The sequence below is a fragment of the Nannospalax galili genome, unplaced genomic scaffold, assembly GCF_000622305.1.
Source record: "Nannospalax galili isolate Female #2095 unplaced genomic scaffold, S.galili_v1.0 scaffold44, whole genome shotgun sequence".
NCBI classification, from domain to species: domain Eukaryota; kingdom Metazoa; phylum Chordata; class Mammalia; order Rodentia; family Spalacidae; genus Nannospalax; species Nannospalax galili.
Window position 1 is genome coordinate 468,941 of NW_008355789.1, and position 21,967 is coordinate 490,907.

The following is a 21,967-nucleotide window of genomic DNA, read 5'->3' on the forward strand; positions in this document are numbered from 1 at the left end:
GAAGTTTCCCCAAGGAAAGTATAAACACACTAAGAAAAACCTGGCATAGCCCCTGAGCCAGGGTAAGGGCAACACTTTCGTATCACCTCTGACCTATCCAGAACTACTAATAACAAGTGGTATCTGGCAAACTAATAACAAGACACATACATCTCTCTCTTAGCCTCTGAGTAGATTTATAGGTGTGGTTCATTTTGGAGGCAAACTGACAATCTCATGGGGATGTGGAATGAAACTAGGTTATTACTTTATAAAGATAAAAACAAAAACAAATTGCCTTTTAGAAATTTTGTTTGGGAAGCCAAGAGAGGCATCTATCTACTCACTAGCTTAACCTCCAGTGGCCAAACTGTTTACTTAGGTGGGAAAGAGAAAGCTCCAGAACTCAGTACTGACCTCTGTTTCCATCCTCTGCCTCCGTCCTTTGCCAGAGATCATACGTCCCAGTGTAGCAGCGCTGACCTCCATTTGTACAAGTGCTCAGAGCCTTGCTATAGTTCCTCCTTCTTAACATAAACACCAATGCACACAGGTAACACCCAGCTTTTATTGATTTAATCGATATAGTAGAAATGTAGCAAGTCACTGGCAAGCAGTTACAAAATGTCCTATTTTCTATGTTTAAAATAAGTTTTCTTAAATAATCTACAGCAGCCAGAGTCACAAGAACACGTGAGGATGAAGTGCTTCGTCCACAATGCCTATGGTGATTTTGTTAGTAATCTAACAACATCTCTTGTTGCGAAGAACACCTATTTACAACCCTCCATCACTGTATTTGGCCTCTTGCCTTCCCTTAGAAATAACTGTGCCTAAATTTTAGAATTTGAAGTAAAACTGAGCAAGTGCACCCACAGCCTTGCAACTGCCCCTTAAACAAGCCAGGAATACCGAGTTGGTATGAGTTGCAGCAGGTCACAAGCATGGCGATGGCTGTCCCCATGCCACTTATGCTGCTTTGGAGATAACTAACTTCGGTTTTAAACTGATGTGAACACGTTGCAGGGCTCAGCAGAGCCAAAGGCTGAAAGCTCAGTGCAGTGCTGTCCTTGGCCCATCCCCACCCTCCGGTGCTAGAGGAGCCATTTGCTCTTGGACTGTTCAGCGCTGAACAGAGCCTTAGGGTTTCTTTTTGCCTCGAACCTGGCTGGAGGATTTGAGGGTGGATTTGCTCACTGCTCCCTGGCTTGCAGTCCCAGTGCTCTTCTCTGCTTCTCTCTTGACTTCAGAGGAGGTAGCTGCTGAATTTGAACCACTCGTGTCATTGTCGACTGCATCTGCCTTCTTGGCTGCAGGAGTGGACTACAAATGAAAGAAAAGGCCTAGATTAGTACCGAAAGTAAAACATCAAGGAGGCCAGAGACACAGTCATTCAAGACTTGCAGGGGAGAACATTCTCTAGATCTGGGGTAATCCAGGCCACACTGTCCAATTATTATGAAATGCCCCAAAAGCTCCTTTACCACCTTCAAGCTTGGTTGAGCAAGCCATGTGCATGCAATTTCAAAAGCCTCTGCCATGCAAAACTGCACTACTACAGGCCTGGCAAGGTCTAAACAGGGAAGTCCACCTGACACAAACATTTCCTCTTTCCATCCTCCCAGACTTCCAGGTCAGGCATTTACTGGGACACTCAGATGAGTACGCCATGATTACACTTCTTAACCTGGGCACCAAGTGGCTGGATCTGGCCTGCTCTCACTCACACACTCCACCCTCCTGCATTTATTCCAGGGACAGGGCTCTTAAACCAGTCACCAGTGGGAAGCTTCGTAGACCTTTTCAAGTCTCAATTCCACATTTGTGACTGGTTAAAGGGGCAGGGCCTGGGGAGTAGATAACATTTGCATCCTTACTGCAGGAAGTAATGACAGAAAAGAACTGAGAAGGTGGCTAGAGTAGGGCGAGAAGGTCACAGCAGGAAAGCAGCAGTCAGAGGTGACCCTGTGTCATGTCCTCAGGTCACCCCGTTCCATAGAACATGAGGAAATGGCCTAGAATCCTGTGGTCACCAGAAAGGCAGGGTTCACTCGAACCTCAGGTTCATTTAATGAAACTGGGCGAGAGTTTTAAAAGCAAGGACTGCCCCAGGACTTACAAAGCATGCTACCTCCACAGAGCGATCCCAGGAAGGACACGAGTTTGACATTCTTGATAACTGGGGACCATTTGCAGTGCATGGGAAAAGATCCCACACAGTAAAACACAAATTGGTCCTTCATCCTCCTGCCTCTTGTGATAATAACTTTTTACTTCACATACATTTGCCCAAATGATACATGAATTGGTAGGGGTGTAGCGAAACTTGAGGTCATTTCCACCCTTTGGTACCCATATTTCAAGTTAAAGATGTCCCTGGTGTGTGGGTGTGTGTTTGCTGCGGACAACCCTTCTACATGTACCTCTTCAGAACATCACTCATGCCTCACTTTACAAGTATGTGCTTATACAATGCATATCTTGTATCCTGAACAACTTGTGTACATTTTAAAATGTAAAATGATAGTTTTCTTAACCCTTCCCTTCAAGAAAATGTGCCAGTGGCTTCTGTTGTGTTCTTCCAAGAAACAGAAGTTATTTTAAAGTCTTTACCATCCACTAAGGTAGCTCATGCCCTCCTGCCGAAAACGTCCATTAACAGGTGCAGAAACAACATCCTGACAGTCTGGTACCTGGCTGAGGATATTTGTTTCCTTTAATACAGTTTCAGTCTCTGGGACATGGAATTTTCAATTTATAAAATTTAATTAACTTTACATACAAATCCTATCCGAAGGAGAAACTAACTGCAACCCTCTGTCCCATTTGACATTTCAGCTTGGACTCTGAGTGGTTGAGGAAATGTTTTACAATGTTGTCTACTACAATAATGTTCTGTGATACGGGAGTAGAGACTTGATCATTTGCCTTTAAACGTGCTTATGTTCATATCTGGTTGAAAATTTCCATTCTCCAATGTTCCATTTTTATTGGTTTTTTAAAAAAAGATTACATTGATTGATTGGTTGACTGACTGATTGTGGAGGGTGTGAATATGCTACCATGCATGTGTGGGGATCAGAGGACAACTTGCAGGGGTTGGTTCTCTTCTTCCACCATGTGGGTTCTGGGGACCACACTTGGGTCATCGGGTGCAGCAGCCTCGACCTGCTGCCATCACGCTGGCCCTACTTTTCCACTTTTAATGCATTTGACTCAGAGGCCACAGTCACCAGGAAGAAATGTTGTATCTCTATGGACAGGGATAGCAATGTAGACTTTTCCCCCTCCAACTCCATATGTTCTGGTATTTTCTTCTTGAATATATCATATTATTATTACTGGAATTTTCTGAAAAAATGTGGTCAAAAAAAGGAAACAGAAATGTCTAGCTGGTTTTAGAGTAGAAACATATTTCTGTTTCATTATGCAGCAAGATGAGGAAAATTACATTCCTCAGCCACATGTATTTATAATTTTAGTGATTTAAAAAAACATGTAGTATGTACTCATGACTTAATATCCATAAATCTCTTCCTTGCCTCCTAGTTAACACAATCTCGTCCCCATAAAAAGTAGCCAATGTGGTCAATTTACAGTATACCCTATTAGAAAGGTTTTACATATCACAAAGCAAATATATCCAGTTAATAGAATTGGCTGTCATTCGATTGTCATATCCATTGGTTGCAGGTCAAAACCTCAGATTGTTCAATTTAATTCATTTCCTTAAGCTTTCTTTTACAAATGGTAGTGCTCTGCAAATATTCTTCTACACCTTGTTTGTTTGTTTATTTATTTTTGGTCTTTTTGAGACACGATCTGCCTGTAGCTCCAGCTGACCTGGAACTCACTATGTAGACCAGGCTGGCCTTGAGTTCACAGAGATCCGCCTGCCTCTACCTCCTGAGTGCTGGGACTAAAGGCATGTACCACCAAGCCTGGTTTACACCCTGATTTTTTTAAGAAATAAAACTATTTATTATCTTGAAGATTACTCTATCAATTCACAACGTATTCATTCTTTTTTTCGGCTGGGCAGTAAGTCTCGTTTGGGTAGACCATAGTTTATTTGACAAGTACCTTCACAACAGACATTCTTGTTGTTTCTGATCTTTTACTAGTACTACCAGTGCTGATATGAACAGTCTTGGACTTGTGTAATTTTGTGTGTGTGCACTAAATTTATAGGACATATATCTTAAAAGTGAGATTCCAAGGCAGTTATATCAATTAATCCTCTCACTCCCAACACAGAATGCTTGTTTTCTTTTTTTCCCGTCAATTTGGTATTTAATATATATTAAAACTGATAATAGTCAACCATAGTTTTTACAGATTTACTTGTGTGTGTGTGTGTGTGTGTGTGTGTGTATGTCTGTTTGTACACATGAGTGCAGGAACCCATGGAGGCCAAAAGAGGGTATTAGATCCCCTGGAGCTGGAGTTCCAGGCAGTTGAGCCACCTGCTGTGGATGCTGGGAACTGAACTTGCATCCTCTTAGCCATCTTGCCAGTCCTGACAAACATTTTTCAGTGAAGCCTCAGGAGAGGCCTCTAACTAGCTACACTGAAACAGCCAGGAAATCTATGTGTCCCTTTCTGCCCGGCAGCATCACACCTTTATGCAGGTGTTTACTGCATGTGTTTCTGTGGCTGTGGACCAGACCCTGTGTTCCTTACCATCTCTCTTTGCTTATCTGTAGTTGCATTGAGGTTATCACTGTTTAGGAAGCTGAATCCCAATGGTTTTTCTAGAGTCCGAGCCTCCCGTCTGCCTCCTTGCTGGACCTGCCTCTGATGCTACCTCATCACAGGTACAAAACCTTCATATTGGGGTCCTGTAGGGCAGGTGCCCTTCACAGGGAGTCAAGTCTCTTATCTCCTTGGGATGTAAATGGCCCAGGCAAATTCCAGCTCCCAGGGTTTTTCTAAAAGTGTGCAAGTCTTCATTTTTCCAGAATTTCTCTTGTCAGGTCACAGATCCTCTGAGCCTGGGACTTCTGTCTTTCTTCCCCCATAGCTGGTAGACTCCTCTGGGATCTGTGCGGTCACTGATACAATATGACAGTTTTGTGAGTAATAGGACAGAGAAATGAAAAGTGAAATTGCCAACACTGTGAGATCTTGCAGGTCACAAAAGGCAAACAGAAGGAAGAGGGGCTCCCCTAAGCCTGCACAGAGCGGGAGAAAGAGGGCAGAGGAATTCTGCATTCGGTTCTAGGGGAGAGATCCTAGATGACCATCAGGAGACTACAGGCTACCTATGCCAGTCCAAGAGAGGACTGAAAACTCACTGTAGACCGTGCACTGCAGACGGTGCATCTAAAGCAGTGGCAAGATAACCTGCTGCCATCAGAAAGCTCCGCAGTATCAGGAACTCCCTGGATCCTTACAGAGACCATTGCGAGGTCACAACATCATGAAAGGATATAAGGGACCAGAGTAGCTTCAGCAACTGGCTACTAATATGACTACAGGTAGGGATTTCTTTAGAAGAGAGATCTGTGACCTAAAAAGATATAGGAAAGACTGTATTTTAAAAACTTTGGGCTAGGGAGATGACTCAGTGAATAAAAGGCTTGCTGTACAAGTGTGAAGACCAGCTTTCAGATCCTCAGAACCCCTGGAAAAGCTGGGCAGGCATGACAACTGCCTGAAATCCCAGCACTTGGGAGGCAGAGCCAGGAATCCCTGGAGCAAGCTGATTAGTTACAGTGGCAGGAGCTGGCAAGCTCAGGGTCAGTGAGAGACCCTGCCTCGATGAATAAAGTGGAGTGTGGTCGAGGAAGATGCCCCATATCAACTTCAGACCTCCCCATGCACCCCCCACATGTACTCACACATATGCAAACACAGATACACACAAACATGCACACCATACGCATATATATACAAAAAAATTAAAGGAAAAATGAAAAAAATAAAAACAACAAATTAAAATGGTCAGTTCGAGTGCCACATGAGGGCTGCTTCCTGGTGGCATTTCAGGGATTCGTCATCTGCACAAGCTGACCACTGAAGACATGAAGAACAGTCAGTCCTGGAAGACAGAGTGATGGAAAGATGGCCTCACAAGCTTCCCCGATTTCTCCTTTTGTAATTCAGCACCCTTGACCTGATTTACACAGCTCAGATTATTAATCACAGGAAAGGGGGTCTATGTGTGCAGGGGAAGATATGTAACAAGAAACTAGGCTGGATCCACACATTGCACCACTCACTGGCATAACTTTCACCTAATGAACTTATCTGGTGCTAATGGATACAAAACCTATGAGCTCTCGGCACACCCCTGCAAGTTAATGCCAGAGCATGATTACCAGAAACTGTTACCATTCCTCTGAATTTTGAGTAAAATACATGCTATTTAAGTAAAGTGGTTTATCACCATAGCAACCACTTCTAGAGTCACACATTCAAATTATAGGCCTGCACAAGGTCCAAATGACAAAATTCTGATACAAGTTCTCTGCTATGGCTTTGCTCACAGTGGTCACCCATCTTATCTCACATTCCTGTGGTTTTCAAAAGATGAAAGGAAAGGAAAGAAAAGCAGGAGAAGAGAAATCAACTTCCAGATGTACTGGCTTCTTTCATAAGGTTATCCACAGGAAGATCTCGGTCTTGTGTGGAGTTAATCAAAGTAAAATTTAACTTGCAAATTAGACAAAGATGTAAATATTTTTTCTTTGCAGCTAGGGTATAATTCACATACAGTAAAATAATCTTGGGTGTGCGGTGAGGAGTTTTTACAAATGCATAAACCTGTATAACCAACACCATAGTTAAGAAATAGAGTAATTCAGGGTTTGGGTGTCACTCAGAGGTAGAGTGCTTAGGAGGTACAAGGCCCTGGTTTCAATCTCCAGTACCGAAAATAAAACTTCCACAAAGATCCTTTGTGTTCTCACTCAATTGTTTTATTCTGGAGCCACAAGTGTTCTGATATATTTTAAACATAATTAGTTTTGCCTTTAAAAATCATATAAATGAAAAAAAGTACATATGTGAATCTGTGTCTGACTTCTTTTGCTTAACATTTTAGTTGAAATTAATTTTTTTTTAATTTTGTGAGGCTGGAGAAATGGCTCAGTGGTTAAGAGTGCATACTATTCTTGAGGAGGACCTGAGTTTGATTCCTAGCACCCACATCAGGTGGCTCACAACCACCTGTAACTCCAGCTCCAGGAGATATGACACCCTCTTCTAGCCTCTGCGAACTTCTGAAACTCACATACACATACCCGCACAGACACACATATACACATAATTAAGACTAAAAATAAAAAATTCTTAAATTAAAAAAAGTGTGGTGTATGTGTGTGTGTCCATGCTGGTACCTGTGAAGGCCAGCATTGACAGGATGCCTCTTCTTCCATCACCCTCCACCTTAATTTTTGAGACAGGGTCTCTCACTGAGCCTGGAGCTCACCAACTGACTATACTGGCTGGCCCATGAGCCTGTCTGCCTCTCAGTGCCAGGATTCCAGGCATATGCCTCCAAGTCTGGCTTTCTACATGTATTCTAGGGATTGGAACTCATGCCCTTATTCTTGAATAGCAAGCAATTTATCTACTGAACCATCTCCCCAACCCTAATTGAAATTTTAATTGATAAATTGCAGAGTTTATACTATTCTAAGGTTTTAAATATTCATCTATCTGGGTAATTCATTTTTCTTGCCAAGTAGTATTCAATCATCGGAATATACCATTATTTGCTAATTTGTTCTTCAATCAATGGACTTTTGGGTTTACACTTTTAGGCTGCTTTATAGATAAAGTTGTTATAAACATGTCCTACAAAGTTTGGGGAATAATTTACAAAAAAAAGCCAGGCGTGGTGGCACACGCCTTTAATCCCAGCACTCAGGAGGCAGAAGTAGGCGGATCTCTGTGAGTTCGAGGCCAGCCTGGTCTCCATAGTGAATCCAGGACAGCTGGGGCTACAGGGAGACCCTGTCTCAAAAAGAACAAAAAAAACCCCCCCAAAAAAAAAACCTGTATAAATTTAGGATTGCTGGGTGACCTACAAGTGAGTGTTTAACTTTATACGTAACTGCAAATTTGTGTTTTGAAGACTCCTCAGATTGTATCTTCTTGAATTCCTATCCACAATGTAGGAGAACTCCACTGTTTCAAATCTTTGCCAACATCTGGACTTGCTACTCTTTAATTTCTGCCATTCTAGAATGTATGTAGTACATTTTCCTGATGGTTACAGTGAGGAATATTTTTGAGATACTGTGGGCTCCTTGAATTGCCTGTTCAAGTCTTATGACCATTTTTTACACTGAGTTGCCATACTATTATTGACGGGTAGGGGCTGTCCTTATATTTTGGATACAGTCCTTTGTTAGATACATTTTTGCAACACTTTCTGCAGCTTCCTCTCTCCTTTACTCCTGTGCTTCCACTGAACAAATGTATTTAATTTTTATGAAGCCCTGTGATCAACTTTAAAAATCGTTTCTCTAGTCTAAGAAATCTTTGACACTCCCTAGATGGAAAATAGTCGTCTATGATTTGTCTCAGGAGTTTTATAGTTTAGCTTTTAGATTTGTGTCTCTTCACATTTAACTATAATGATTTTTTAGCAAGAGATCTTTTTCCTTTTACAGAGAGCATTCTAGCAGTACTCATTAAAAAAGACTATGTTTACTCCATTGACTATTTTAAAGACTATCAAAAATCAACTGATCATTATGCAAAGCATGGTGGTGCACACCTTTATTTCCAGCATTCAGGAGGCAGAGAAGGGTGGATCTCTGTGAGATTGAGGTCAGTCTGGTCTATACAGTGAGTGCCAGGCTAGCTGGGGCTACAGGAGACCCTATCCAAAAAAATCAACTGATCATGCCTTTTTAGAAATATAAACATATAAATACTATATATTTGTGTATTACACAATAAATAAAAATTGTTTCTAATGTGCAGTTTTATCCACTTGTCCACTTTTATCCACCTACTTGTCTAACCTTAGACAAATTTCACTGTCGCTATACAGTAAGTATTGAAATCAGGCCGTGTAAATCTTGAAAATGTAGGCTTTTCAGGTTAGTTTGTTTTTTCTGGGTCTTACATACTTACAAATAATTTTTTGTTTGGTCTTTTTGAGACAGAGTCTCCCTGTAGCCTGAGCTGGCCTGGAACTCACTATGTAGACCAGGCTGGCCTTGAACTCAAGAGATCCACATGCCTCTACTTCCTGAGTGCTGGGACTAGACATGTGCCATCATGCCCAGCTTACTTACAAATAAATTTTAGAATTAATTTTAATCAGAAAAGCAAGCATTATAGGTTTCAACTGGAATTGGTTTAAAGTTATGAATCAGTCTGGGGAGAGCTGACATGCTGGCAGTGCTCACTGCCTCAATCCATAAACATGGTATATCTTTCCATACACTTTAGCTTTCTTCAGTTTGATTCAAGAATATCTTGTGGATTGTGGTATAAAATGTTTTGTACATATTTCATTATATTTATTACTTTGTTTTGTATATCAAGTTTTTGTTTTCTAGTTGTTGCTAGTTGTGGAAAATCTTGTGACTGATTTTGCCTTTTGCCTTACATACCTATCATGCTGGAATATATTGCTTCCTGTTTAGAAACTGAAACTTATCATGCTAATAGGGCATCTGGCCTGCTAGATTATAATAGGATACTAGTTTGCCATGCTAATAAGGGATCCCATATGCTGTGTTATGATTGGACTATTACTCTTATATAAGCCCATACTTTCCTACAATAAAGCAGATCTGTGTCACTGAACCTGGTCTCCTGTGCCTGAATGCGGCGACGCTGGCGCAGACTCCTCACCAGCCCTGGGGTCCGGACCGGATAACTGATCGGAGGAACTAAGAGAGCAGGAGAGCGGCCACAGCCAGAGGAGAGCAGCCACAGCTGACGACCACAGCTAGTGTATAAAAATAAAACCCTTGGGCTGGAGAGATGGCTCAATGGTTAAGAACACTGGATGTTCTTCCAGAAGACCCAGGTTCACATCCCAGCACCCACATGGCAGCTAACAACTGTCTATAACAACTGATCGGAGGAACTAAGAGAGCAGGAGAGCGGCCACAGCCAGAGGAGAGCAGCCACAGCTGACGACCACAGCTAGTGTATAAAAATAAAACCCTTGGGCTGGAGAGATGGCTCAATGGTTAAGAACACTGGATGTTCTTCCAGAAGACCCAGGTTCACATCCCAGCACCCACATGGCAGCTAACAACTGTCTATAACTCCAGTTCCAAGGGATCTGACAACTTCTTCTGTCCTCTGTGGGCACTGCACAACATGGGTACACTTACCTACATGCAGACAATACATGCATATGCATAAAATAAAAATAATTAAATTTAAAAAAGAATAAAAATGCAACCAATTTTTATACAAATCATGCATGCTACAATTTCCTTGCGGTGGTTTAAATAAGAAATGGCCCCAATAGGCTCAGGTATTTGGATAACTGGTCCCCAGTTGGTGGTACTATTTGGGGAAGTTATGGAATGGTTAGGAGGTAGAGTCTTGCTGGAGGAAATGCACACTGGGGGTGGGGTGTAAGGGCTTATAGCCTGACCTCACTTTCTACTTGCTTTCTCTTTTCCTATGTGTGGATAAAATGTGATCAACTAGTTTCCTGCTCATGCCACCATGCCTGCCTATGAACATGCCTCCTCTGTCATGATGGACTCTAGCTCTCTGGAACCCTAAGTCAAAATAAACTCTTAAGTTGCTTTTGGTCATGGCATTTTACCACAGCAACAGAAAAGTAACAGACACACAAATCAGTCCTGACAGTGGGTTGTTGCTGTGAAGAACCTTACCACGTTGTTTTTTGGAGGAATGCGGAACACTCTGGAAGTTAGGACTAGAAAAGCTATCGAATGCTTTCAAGCAGAGCTTAACGAGCTCTTGTTCACTTTCTGTAGATTCCCTTGGCTTTTCTATGACTACTATCACATCATCTGCAAATGAAAGACAGTGTTTATTCTTTATCTGCCTTTTTGCATCCCTGAGACTGTTAGTATAATATTTAAGAGAAGTAAGAACATTCTTGCCTTTTTCTTATCTTTAGTGAAAAAGTATTCACTATCTTACCAATGAGGCTGATTTCAGTGTAAATTTTTGGTTTATCATAAAATCCATTTTTATGTAAAAGAAGTTCCTTTGAACTCTTCTCTGCTGAGTGTTACTCTCATTTTTAGTGTTATATTTCACTGTTATGTACTTATTTTTCAAAATTGTTGAGGTAATTTTATGCCATTTCTCCATCTAGTACTATGATGCGTTATGCTGCTTACTTTTTGGATATGAATACAAATGTGCACTCCTAGAATGTACTAAGTACTCAATGGTGAGACATTATTCCTTTTATATAGTTCTGGATTCAGTTTGCTAACACAGAGTTCATGATTTCTGTGTATATATTTATGAAAGATACTGGCCAATAATTTCTTCCCTGGTAACATCTCTGTCATCTTTGGTATTAATGTTGTTCTTACCTTATAAATTTGCTGAGCCACATTCTCAAAAGTTTATGTAAGTTTCCTCTTATTTCTTTTTTAAATACAAAAGTAGTATAACCATTAAAATAATTTAAGAATGAAACTTTATGGGAAAGATCTTAAATATTTTGTTTAAAAATAAATATGTGCCGAAACCAAAAGAATAGGGCCTTTAATCCCAGCACCCAGTAGGCAGAAGCAGATGGATCTCTATGAGTTGGAGGTCAGCTTGGTCTACACAGTGAGTTCCAGGCCAGTTGGGGCTACAGGGAGACTCTGTCTCAAAAAAAATCAATAATAAGGTTGCTTCTCTCTAAAAGATTTACTTCCTAATTTAGGTGTACATGTGTTCATGGGAGTGTATGCACATGTGTGTGGGTGCACATGCCTATGTTTGCAGGAAGAAGTTACAAAAGGTTGAGTTCTCCTTTATCACTCTCGACCTATTTCTCTGAGGCAGGTTCTCTACTAAAACTTGGAGCTTAGCTTGTGTTTTCCAATAGACTGGAAGCCAGCAAGCCCCAGCAATCCGGTCTTTGCCACCCCATCCCAAAGCTGGAGTTACAAAGGACACCTGGCTTGTTATACGGGCAAACGCTTGTTAAATAACTGAACTCTACTCCTCATGATCATACAGCAAGTGCCTTTTACCACTAAGCTATCTCTCTAGCCCCAGGTGATCCATCTTAAATGCCTGACCACTTCTGATAGTTTTTCTAGTAGTTTAAATGTGTGTGTGTGTGTGCCTGTGTATGTGTGTGTATTTGAGATGGGGTCTCCCTGTAGGCCCAGCTGGCCTGGAATCACTGTGTAGACCGGTTTGGCCATGAACTCACTGACCAGAAAGAAGAATCACTAATCATAACACTGACCAGAAAGAAGAAAGAAAATCAAGAGCTCAAGATCAGCTTTGGCTACATACCAAGTTTGAGACCAGCCTGGGCTAAATGAGACCCTGTCACAACACAAAACAAAAAACTTAATGAAAGGGAAAAAAATTAGGTTGTTCAGTGTCCAAAACCAGTGTGTTTAAAATCTGGGTTCAATCCTCAGTTCTACAGAAAATAAAACTTGCAAACACGAAAGTAAAGAAAGAAAAAAGGCTAAAAGTATGAAAAGGTTAGTTAAGAGCCAGGTCTTATTCAGATTTTCTATTTTTGTCCATGGTGGCTCATGTCTGTAATTCCAGCATTTGGGAGGCAGAAGCAGAAGTGCAAGAAGTTCAAGGCTAGTCTGGTCCACATAGTGAGTCCCAGGTCAGCCAGGGCTATGTAAAGAGAACCTTTCTCAACGGCCCCACCGCCCCAAAATTCCCCAAAATAAACATTTTAAATAGCCTTTCTAAGTGATGAAGTCATTTGTGAGAGTCAGAAACCCGGAGCGAACTGATGGACGCAGTCAGAGTTAAGAGCATGGGGAAAGGGAGAGGCTGGGTGGAGCTAAGGGGCCGTTGTAGCCATTGCAAACTGCCTGACACTTGAGCAACGAGACCCTCAGGGGGGAATAAGCAAAGCAGAATGGCAAAGCTTCTCCCAAACAACTAACAACAGAAATTTACACATTCTCAAAGCTCAGAAAACACCCAGTAGGACACATATCAAGAACATGCTTAGCAATATCACAGTCAGTGCCAAAACCAAAGACGAAGAGAAAATGTTAAAGGCATCCAGAGAAAAGTGGCATGATGCACGTAAAGAAAGAACATCTTGACTAACCAGACTCCTTGTAAGAAAAGCTGACAGCCAGTGGACAGGAAAAATCTTTAAAGTGTGGACCGAAAAACCCAACCAAGCAAACAAAAACCTGTCAGGCCAAAATTTCACAAAAGGAGAAAACTCTGGTGACAGCTAAGGGAGAACAGTGATGCTTCCAGGTGAAACACAAGGAGCTGCAGCAGGAGACCTGCAGCACCGGAAGTGCAAGAGCACTGGTGTGGAGCCGGGGCGGAAGGAAAATGATGCCAGATGGAAACCGGGATCCTAGGAAGGGAGGAACAGCACAAATACAAGTAGCTGGGTAAATATAAAAGATAGCTTACCCCCTCTTAATTTCTGGAAAATATATGCATATTCTATGCAGTTTATAGTTATGTAGATAAAATAGATGCAACAATTACAGCGCAGAGGCAGAGTTGATGGAACCCAAATGAAGACACACAGAAGGAAAGCACTAGTGGTTATAGTCAGCTCTCCGTGGCACAGCTACCTACAGACCCTAGGGGCAGCTGAGCAAAAGCTGGGCTTAGGAGGCAGGGACGAGAAAAGATTCACTAACATCCTTTTAAACAGGATGGCTGAGCTGGAGGTGAAAACAGCCTCATACAGAAAGCTCCTCCTGTGTGGGAGAAGTAAGGCCAGAGGGTCCCTTTGCAATGGAAGACTTCTGTGAGCAGGAGCGTGTGGACCCAAAGCAGCAACTGGCATTGCCTGGAGCCCCAGCTCAGACAGCAGGTCAGCATAGTTAGTGATGTGTAGCTGAGTTACTGCAGCTGTGCTCAGGGCAACCCAAGATCACCTCCAAGTCTGCTGACTCCCATGAGTATGATTTGTTACAGTGAAAAGATGCAAATCACAACCAGAAGAAAGAAAAGGTAAAGCTGGGTGTGGTGGCCACACCTGGAATCCCAGCACTTGGGAGCAGAGGCAGGCAGATCTCTCTGAATTGGGGGGCTGCATAGTGACTCAAAAGAAGGGAGCTGGGAGTGGTGGTGCACGCCTTTGATCCTACTACTTGGGAGGCAGAGGCAGGTGGATCTCTGTGAGTTCGAGGCCAGCCTGGTCTACATAAGAGTTTCAGGCCAGCTGGGGCTACAGGAAGAACTGTCTCAAAAAGACGAAAAAAGAAAGAGGTGGGTAGGAGAGAGGAAAGGAGAGGAAAGGAAATATTGAAAAAGAGTGCTTGGGGTGAAGTCTGGTGATTCAGGCACACACTTCTGTTGCTTTCTACAAGATGCGCACAATCCACCAAACAGTGAGTTGTGATCATGTGTGAAATGTCTGCAGGGAGGCTTTGCAGATACTCAGGACTCAGCATAAATCATATTGTTTGCACAGATAATTTAGACACAATGGTATTAATAGCAATCATTCCGGATCCAAGTTTCCAGATGTCAGTTGAAAACTAACTATGAAAAAAGACCTTTCCAAATACCAGTTTTGGGTACATAGCTTTTACATACATGAGCCCTTGGGTTTGATCTCCAGTGCCCCAAGGAAATAAATAAAAAGTGCCATTTAACTTTTCTATGTTAACTCTACCACATAACAAGCAACTATAAAATTGTCCAGCACTATAACAATAAGTATTTCCTTTTCTCAATAAGCAGCAGGGCTTGGCCTTGCTAGGCTACATTTCAGGCTGTGAACAGAGTTCATGCGTGTTTCCCATGGCAGCAGGCTGGAAACCCAAAGAGTGTGCTAATTCATGCAAGCACTTAAGGTCTCTGCTTCCATCACACTCCTTAACATTGTTCCATCAGCCAGAGTACATGTCACAAACTCCTGCACCAGTGGGAAGAGAAGGACCTGCCTTTCTTCCAGCAGGGGAACCACAAAGATGGACAGTGGTGTGAATGAACAAACTGGGAACAAAACACAGAGCCCTAAGGACCCCATAAACCTCAAGGAGGCCAGAAGCAATGCTATCACCCTGGTATTTCCTGGTTTGCTAGCTTATCCTTACATCTGTACTCAAAGGATACTTGATAAGAGTCAAGAAAAATACAATTTTAATAATTATGTAAAATATTTACTGAAATAGTAATAAAGCCAATCAAAGTTATCATTCTGTCAGAAGTGCTGCATTCCTGACTCCTTAGCCCTTGGCTCAGATGAGAAAGAGGAGGCCTGGTGATGCCCAGCGTCATAAAGCTGTGAGTGGTAATGCCATGGTCTGAGTCCCAGCAGCCGTTCCGCAAGCCTTCACTGTTGGTCCTCACAGCATTCTGTACTTCAGCACAGATGCCCTATTGCAGTGCTTCAGCACAAAGATGCGAAACTGTGGAACCAAAACCAGATGTTCACACTGGACCGGATTCTCGTGTATCTATAGGCTTAAATTTAATTTGGGGGAAAGAAAAGATTTTATAGTATTCAATTAAAATGCTAGGAAAACTTTTTTCCCTCATGAAATCATTGCCAACATATCACAGTTCCATCATTTAATTTGGATGTTATTTAAGTTTAAACACTTCTGTCTATGGAGAAATATATGAACAGCTATCGTTTATCAAGATAATTTCTCAAGGTTTCTGAGCCTTAGCCTTGCTAAAGGATCTGCTACATGCACTTGATCATCTCTATGACCATAAGGCCAAGTTTTCAGTCCATAAAAAGGACCACAAAAGAAAATAATCACAACAGCCTTTCATTTTCACTAAACAAGTTCATTCAATAAACTCTGACAATTGAGAGATTTCTCTATTATGAAGCAAGAATTCAGGGTGCAAATATAATCTGTAACATCCAGATTCTAATCCCTCCCTCCCTTGTATGGGGAGCTACATCTTTTTCTATCTTTATCATTGGTGTTTCCATTTAGAATTTTTTATGTTTAATTGCAGATGTGCACTTCTTCCCAGCTGTTTTCTGAGGTTGTTAATAATAAAACTGTGGTGCCACACATCAGGCGGCTAACATTACAAGTCGTGCTGCTGAGATAAGCAGCGGCCTGCCAAGTGTCTTCCCTAGAGATGAGCAAACACTGTGGTAGGCAGGAGAGAAAGAAAGCTGAGGCTATTGACAGATGATTAAAGCTCCACCTCAGGGCAGCTAGAGGGCTAACAACACCAAGCCTTGTCTGAAGTCTTCTGCATTAAGAAACAAGATACATGTGAAGGAACACTGCTGCCCCAAAGAGTACCATCACCTAAAAAAAGTGAACGGGGGTGGGGGCAGGGCCAAGTACCACCGCTTTGAAACCAAATCTAAAGAAGCACAGGGTGAGGCCTCCCTCTCCTCACCATGTCCAAGGCATGTGGACTGTCACTCAAGGAAGGAGGCGGGTACTTAATTCAGTTGTTTGGGGTTTAAACAAATTCTCACTTTCTCTGCTCTGTCGCTGTCTTCAAGGTATGACTACTCTGGCTTCTGAGGAATGGAAAATCAGGAACTCTAAGTGGACTTCAGACTCTCCAAGAGACGGAAGGGTGAAAGGGTGGGAGGCAGATACTGCCAGAGCTCTTCAGTTAAAGCCAAATTTCAAATGTGTAAAGGAATATAAGTCATATGTATAATCCTTTTGTTTCATGGGTACAAGTTGTTTATATGTTCATACCAGGTTATCCATAAAATCTAATTTTAACATACAAAACTTTTCCCATGGAACATTGTGCTGGACAGCTTTAGTTGTCACCTTGACACACCTGGGAAGAGGGAACTTCAATTGGGGAATTTCCTTTACCAATTGGCCTATGGACATGTCTGTGAGCCATTTTCCTGATTGTCAGTAATGTGAGAGGGCCCAGCCCATTGTGGGCAATGCCACCCTGGGGAGGTGGTCTTGGGTTGTATGTTTTTTAATATCTTATTATTTTTATGTGTATGAGTGTATTTTCTGCATGTATGTGAGTGCACCCATGTCATGCAATGCCGTGGAGATCAAAAGAGGGCTTCAGATTCCCCTGGAACTGGAGTTAAGGATGGTTCATAGCTGCCATGTGGGTGCTGGGAGTTGAACCCGGGTCCTCTGCAAGAGCAGTCAGTGCTCTTCATCGTTGAGCCATGTCTCCAGCCCTGGTCTTGGGTTATGTAAGAAAGCAGGCTGAGCACAGGTCAGAGGAGTAAGCCAGTAAGCAGCGTTCCTTCATGGTCTGTGCTTTAGTTTCTGCCTCCAGGTTCCTGCCCTAAGTTCTTCCCTGGCTTTCTTCCGTGATGTAAACTGTAAAGTGAAATAAACCCATTTCTTCCCCAAGTTGCTTTTGGTCAGTGTTTTATCATAGCAATAGAAACCAAACTAGAACAAACATATTGCGAAATTCATAGAAAATTTTTAATAAACTTAAGATTTCACTTTTAGGAGTACTGATATTGCATGGTCCCGTGAGGATGTGGCCAATAGTATTTCTGGTTATCACTTCAGAATTTTAATTTTTTGCATTTCATATATTTGAGCATATTTATGAAGCACATAAATGTGTGTGATGCTCTAATTCATGTATCTATTGGGTAATGATCAACCAGTGGTAATTAACGTATCTAGCACCTTAATTTTTTTATCATTCCTCCTTCTATTTTTGTGTTTTATATCCTGCAACTTTACTATTTTATTAATTCCAACAGTTCTTCACTGAAGCCTATAAGGTTTCCTTTTCCTTTCTCCTCCTTTTTTATTACTATATATTAACTGAACAAAATAACAGGTTTCATTGAGGCATTTTGATTTTTTTTTGAGACAGGGTCTTCCTATAGCTCCAGCTGGCCTGGAACTTGCTATGTAGACAGGCTGGCCTTGAATCTTACAGAGACCTGCCTGCCTCTGCCTCCCAAGTGCTGGGATTAAGGCATGCACCACCATGCCTGGTTCATTGTGGCATTTTTATACATATATATAAAACATACTTTAATCACATTCACTCACCAATAATCTATCCTGTCTCTCCTCACCAGTTCCTCTGATCTCCCCTTCCTCTTCCTTAATAGTATCTCTTTGCCTTTTATGTCATTGTTCCCCCTAGATTTCACATGCTGAAGCAGAAGTTATAATATCTTCTCTGAGTCTGGACTATTTCAGTTAACATTATGATTACCTTTGATTCAATCTATATTCCTGCAAATTATAGGCTTTCACTCTTCTTCATAGGTGCATATACTATATTGTACATATTATACCACACTTTCTTTATCCATTCACTCATTGATGAACACCTAGGCTGATTCTATATCTTGCCTATTATGGGTAGTACTACAGTACACATGGATGTGCAGGTATTTCTACTGTATGCCGACTTTGATTCCCTTGGATATGTGCCCAGGGGCGGTACTGCTGGATCATATGATAGTTCTATTTTCAGCTTTTTGAGACTCCTTGGTGCCAGTTTTCATAGTGGCTATGCTAATTTGCATTCCCACTAACAGTGTAACAGGGCTCCATTTTCCCTGTATCATCACCAGCATTTGTTGCTTTTTGTTTTCTCGGTAATATCCATTTTGACTAAGGCAAGATGGAATCACAATGAGGTTTTGATTTACACTATCTAAAGTTGTTTATAAATTTTTATGTATTGTCCATTTCTACTTTTTACACTTTAATTACAATTATTTGTACACACACATACGTACCACAGCACACATGCAGAAGTCAGAAGACAAACCCTCAGAGTTCGTTCTCTCTGTCAGTTCCAGGGGTCACACTTAGGTCCTCAGGCTTGACAGCAAGCACCACTTGTATTTCTTATTTGAAAACATCTGTTCAGTTCAGTTGTCCATTTATTAATTGGATTACTTGTTCTTTCATATTTAATTTTTGGTGATTTTAATATTTCTGCAGATTAATCCCCTGTCAAAAAATAGCAAAGATTTTCTCCCATTCCATAAGCTGTGAAAACTCTACTAATTGTTTCTTTGGATATGCAGAAACTTTTTAATTTGATGCAATCCCATTTGCCAATTCTTGCTGTTATTTCCTGAACTACTGGACTCCCATTCCAAAAGTGCTTGCCTATCTTTTGAGGCAGTGTCTCATGTAGCTCAAGTTAGCCTCAAACCCCATGTAGCGAGGATGACCTTGAACTTCTGATTCTCTGACCTCCATCTTCTGAATGCTGAGATTATGGGTGTGAGCTACCATGCCCAATTTATGTGGTGCTGGGGATCAAAGCAGGGCTTAGTGCATGCTATGTAGGACCACTACCAACTAACCAAGCTAAATTCAAGTCCTGCCTATGCTGTGTTCCTGTTCTCATTTAATTCTTGGATCTGCCAATATCCCCTTAATTTCTTCCAGTAATGCACTGATCATTAAAAAGTATGTATGTTCAGTTCCCATGTGTCTGTATAGTTTCTGTAATTCCTCCAGCTGTTGGTTTCTAGTTTTATTCCATTATGATCAGATAAGATGCAATGTGTTACTTCAGTTGGTTTGCATTTGTTGAGACTTATTTATGTCCTAAAATATGATGTGTTTGGAGAAAGTTCCACGAGCTTCTGAAGAGTGTGTATTCTATTCTGCAGCCATTGGATAGAATACTTCCTAGATGTCTAGTAAATCCATTAGATCTTAATACAGCCTAACTTTGATATCACTTTGGGCTTTTTTTTTTTTTTTGGCACAATGATCAATGCACTGGTGAGAGTGGGGACTGAAATCTTATACTACCATCATATTGAGTCTACCTGTCTCTTTTAGGCTCAGTTGTTGGTTTTATGAAATTGGGTGCATACACATTTGGTGAATAACACGTACTCATCATGTTCTCTTCAGAGGGTTGCTCCCCTTGTCACTAGGTAATGATCTTCTCTGCCTCTTTGACTGATTTTGGCTTGATAGCTGTTCATCATATATGAGGACAGCTACTCCTGCTTGCTTTTGGTTTTCATTTGCTTGGAACGTCATTTTCCAGCCTTTCCATTCAATCTATGTCATGGCCAACAAGATGGGTTTCCTGCAGACAGCAAATTGTTGGGTCCCCTTTTCAGTCTATTCAGCTATTCCTATCCTTCTCATTGGAGAACTAAGTCCATTTGCATTCAGAGTTATGAAGGGAAGGTGTGCTGATTCCTGTCCTCTACCTGCTTTTCCAGGGTTTGGCTCTTTCTTCATTAATCTCATTACCTATTCTCCTAATGAGATTTACTCTCTCTCATGCTTTCATGGTATATTTATCTTCCTCTTCTATATGTGAGGTTCCTGTAAGTGTCCTCTGCAATTCTGACCCAGTGGACATGAATTACCATAGTTTGTGCATGGAGGTATATCTTGGAAGATATTTATTTCTTGTTGGATTCTGAAGAACAGTTTTATTGGATATGGCAATCCGGGTTGAGATATTTTCTTGAAAAACATTTTTATGCCTTCCTGACCTTTAGGGTTTCTCCTCAAAAATCTTCTGTCACTCTAATGTGTTTGCCTTTACAAGCAACTTGGCACTTCTCACCTGCAGCTTCCAATATCCATTCTTTATTTTGTACTCTTGGCATTTTATGTATAAAGGCATAAGGAGGCTTCTTTTCTGGTCATGTCTGAATGGCATTCTTAATACTTTCTGTATCTAGAGGTCTGTATGCTGCTCACAATTTGGGAAATTTTCTACTAGTATGTCACTGAATAGATTTTCTACGTCAGTAGTCTGTATCTCAACATCCATATGCCCAAAATGCCCAAGTTTCGTCTTTTAACCATACTCCAAGTTTTTGCATGTTCTGTTTATAATTTATTTTTGTTGCAATACTATTTGAATGTACTAATTCATAAATTTTTCTTCAGGTCTTAATAGCCTTCTTCCCTTGATCTGGTCTATTGGCGAGGTTTTTAACAGTCTTTAATTTATTGAGCTTTTTAGTTCCAACATTTCTCCTTGATTTTTCCAGAATCTCTCTTGATTGGATTGCTGTTCATGTCCTCATTCCCACTCTCTCCCTTCGTGTGTGTGTGTGTGTGTGTGTGTGTGTGTGTGTGTGTGTGTACATACATGTGGAGGCCAGAGAATAACCTCAGGTATCATCCCTCAGATGATACCCACATTTTCTTTCTTTTTTCCCTTTACTTTTTATTTTGAGATAGGGTCTCTCACTGGCCTAACACTTGTCAAGTAGGCTTAGCTGGCCATTGAGCCCCAGGGTCCCTCCTATCTCCACCTCCCCAATTCAAGATTTTTTTTAAAGAGCTAGACAAAGAATGAAAGGATAGAAGAATTTGAAATTTAAATACTGAAAGGAGTGGAAGAAATAAGAGAAAACACAATCACAAACCATGCAGGGTATACCTAAAAAGTCTTTTTAAAAAAGAAAAAAATCCCACACAGGTTTCCCTTCTACCAAAGAGGTCACTCATGCAGGAGAGGTGGAAGCTCTGTCTGTGTCTGTGCTGAACAGCTCTTCTTGGAATCTTGTGCTGTGTGCCCTTTGGAAAGGCATAAGCCAAGTTCCATTTGGGTTTTCCTCCCTGGGTTTTGGGGCACAACCATGGTAAGCATTCTCAGCTACCCTAGCTGGGGCAGAAAATGAGATGTCCACTAGCGCAATTCATTGAGTTTTGTTCCTTGGAACATGCTATGACTGCTCAGGGCTGAAAAGGAACTGTCACACGGATGGAGACAGTGGTGGACCCCATGTGCACCCTTCACCTTCCTGCTCTAGTGTTCTCAAGCTTAGCTCTCATATCACTTGAAAACTCATTCTATACTCTACCCCAGCTCCCATAGCTAGTCTCTAAAACTAATGGCCATAAATGGCAAGTGACCTTTGATTCTTTTTTCTAAATGTATATTTTTATTCAATTTTTTTGGATTTAATACAATGTATCTTAATTATATCTAGACCCCC

The 21,967-nt window shown here is 41.4% G+C and overlaps 1 protein-coding gene across 5 annotated transcripts in view; it reads right to left on the reverse strand.

Moving 5' to 3' along the window:
- Window positions 1–527: 527 nt before the first annotated feature.
- Stk33 (serine/threonine kinase 33) overlaps window positions 528–21,967 on the reverse strand; it is a 267,213-nt gene continuing 245,773 nt past the window's right edge. For 4 of the 5 annotated variants that reach the window (XM_029556325.1, XM_008853436.3, XM_008853435.3 and 1 more), the window contains one exon: window positions 528–1,302. In XM_029556325.1, coding sequence (XP_029412185.1) covers window positions 1,120–1,302 — 183 coding nt within the window. In that variant the 3' untranslated portion in view covers window positions 528–1,119. Of the gene's footprint in view, window positions 1,303–15,283; window positions 15,541–21,967 lie in introns of those variants that run through there. The other variant, XM_029556324.1, reaches the window with a different exon arrangement.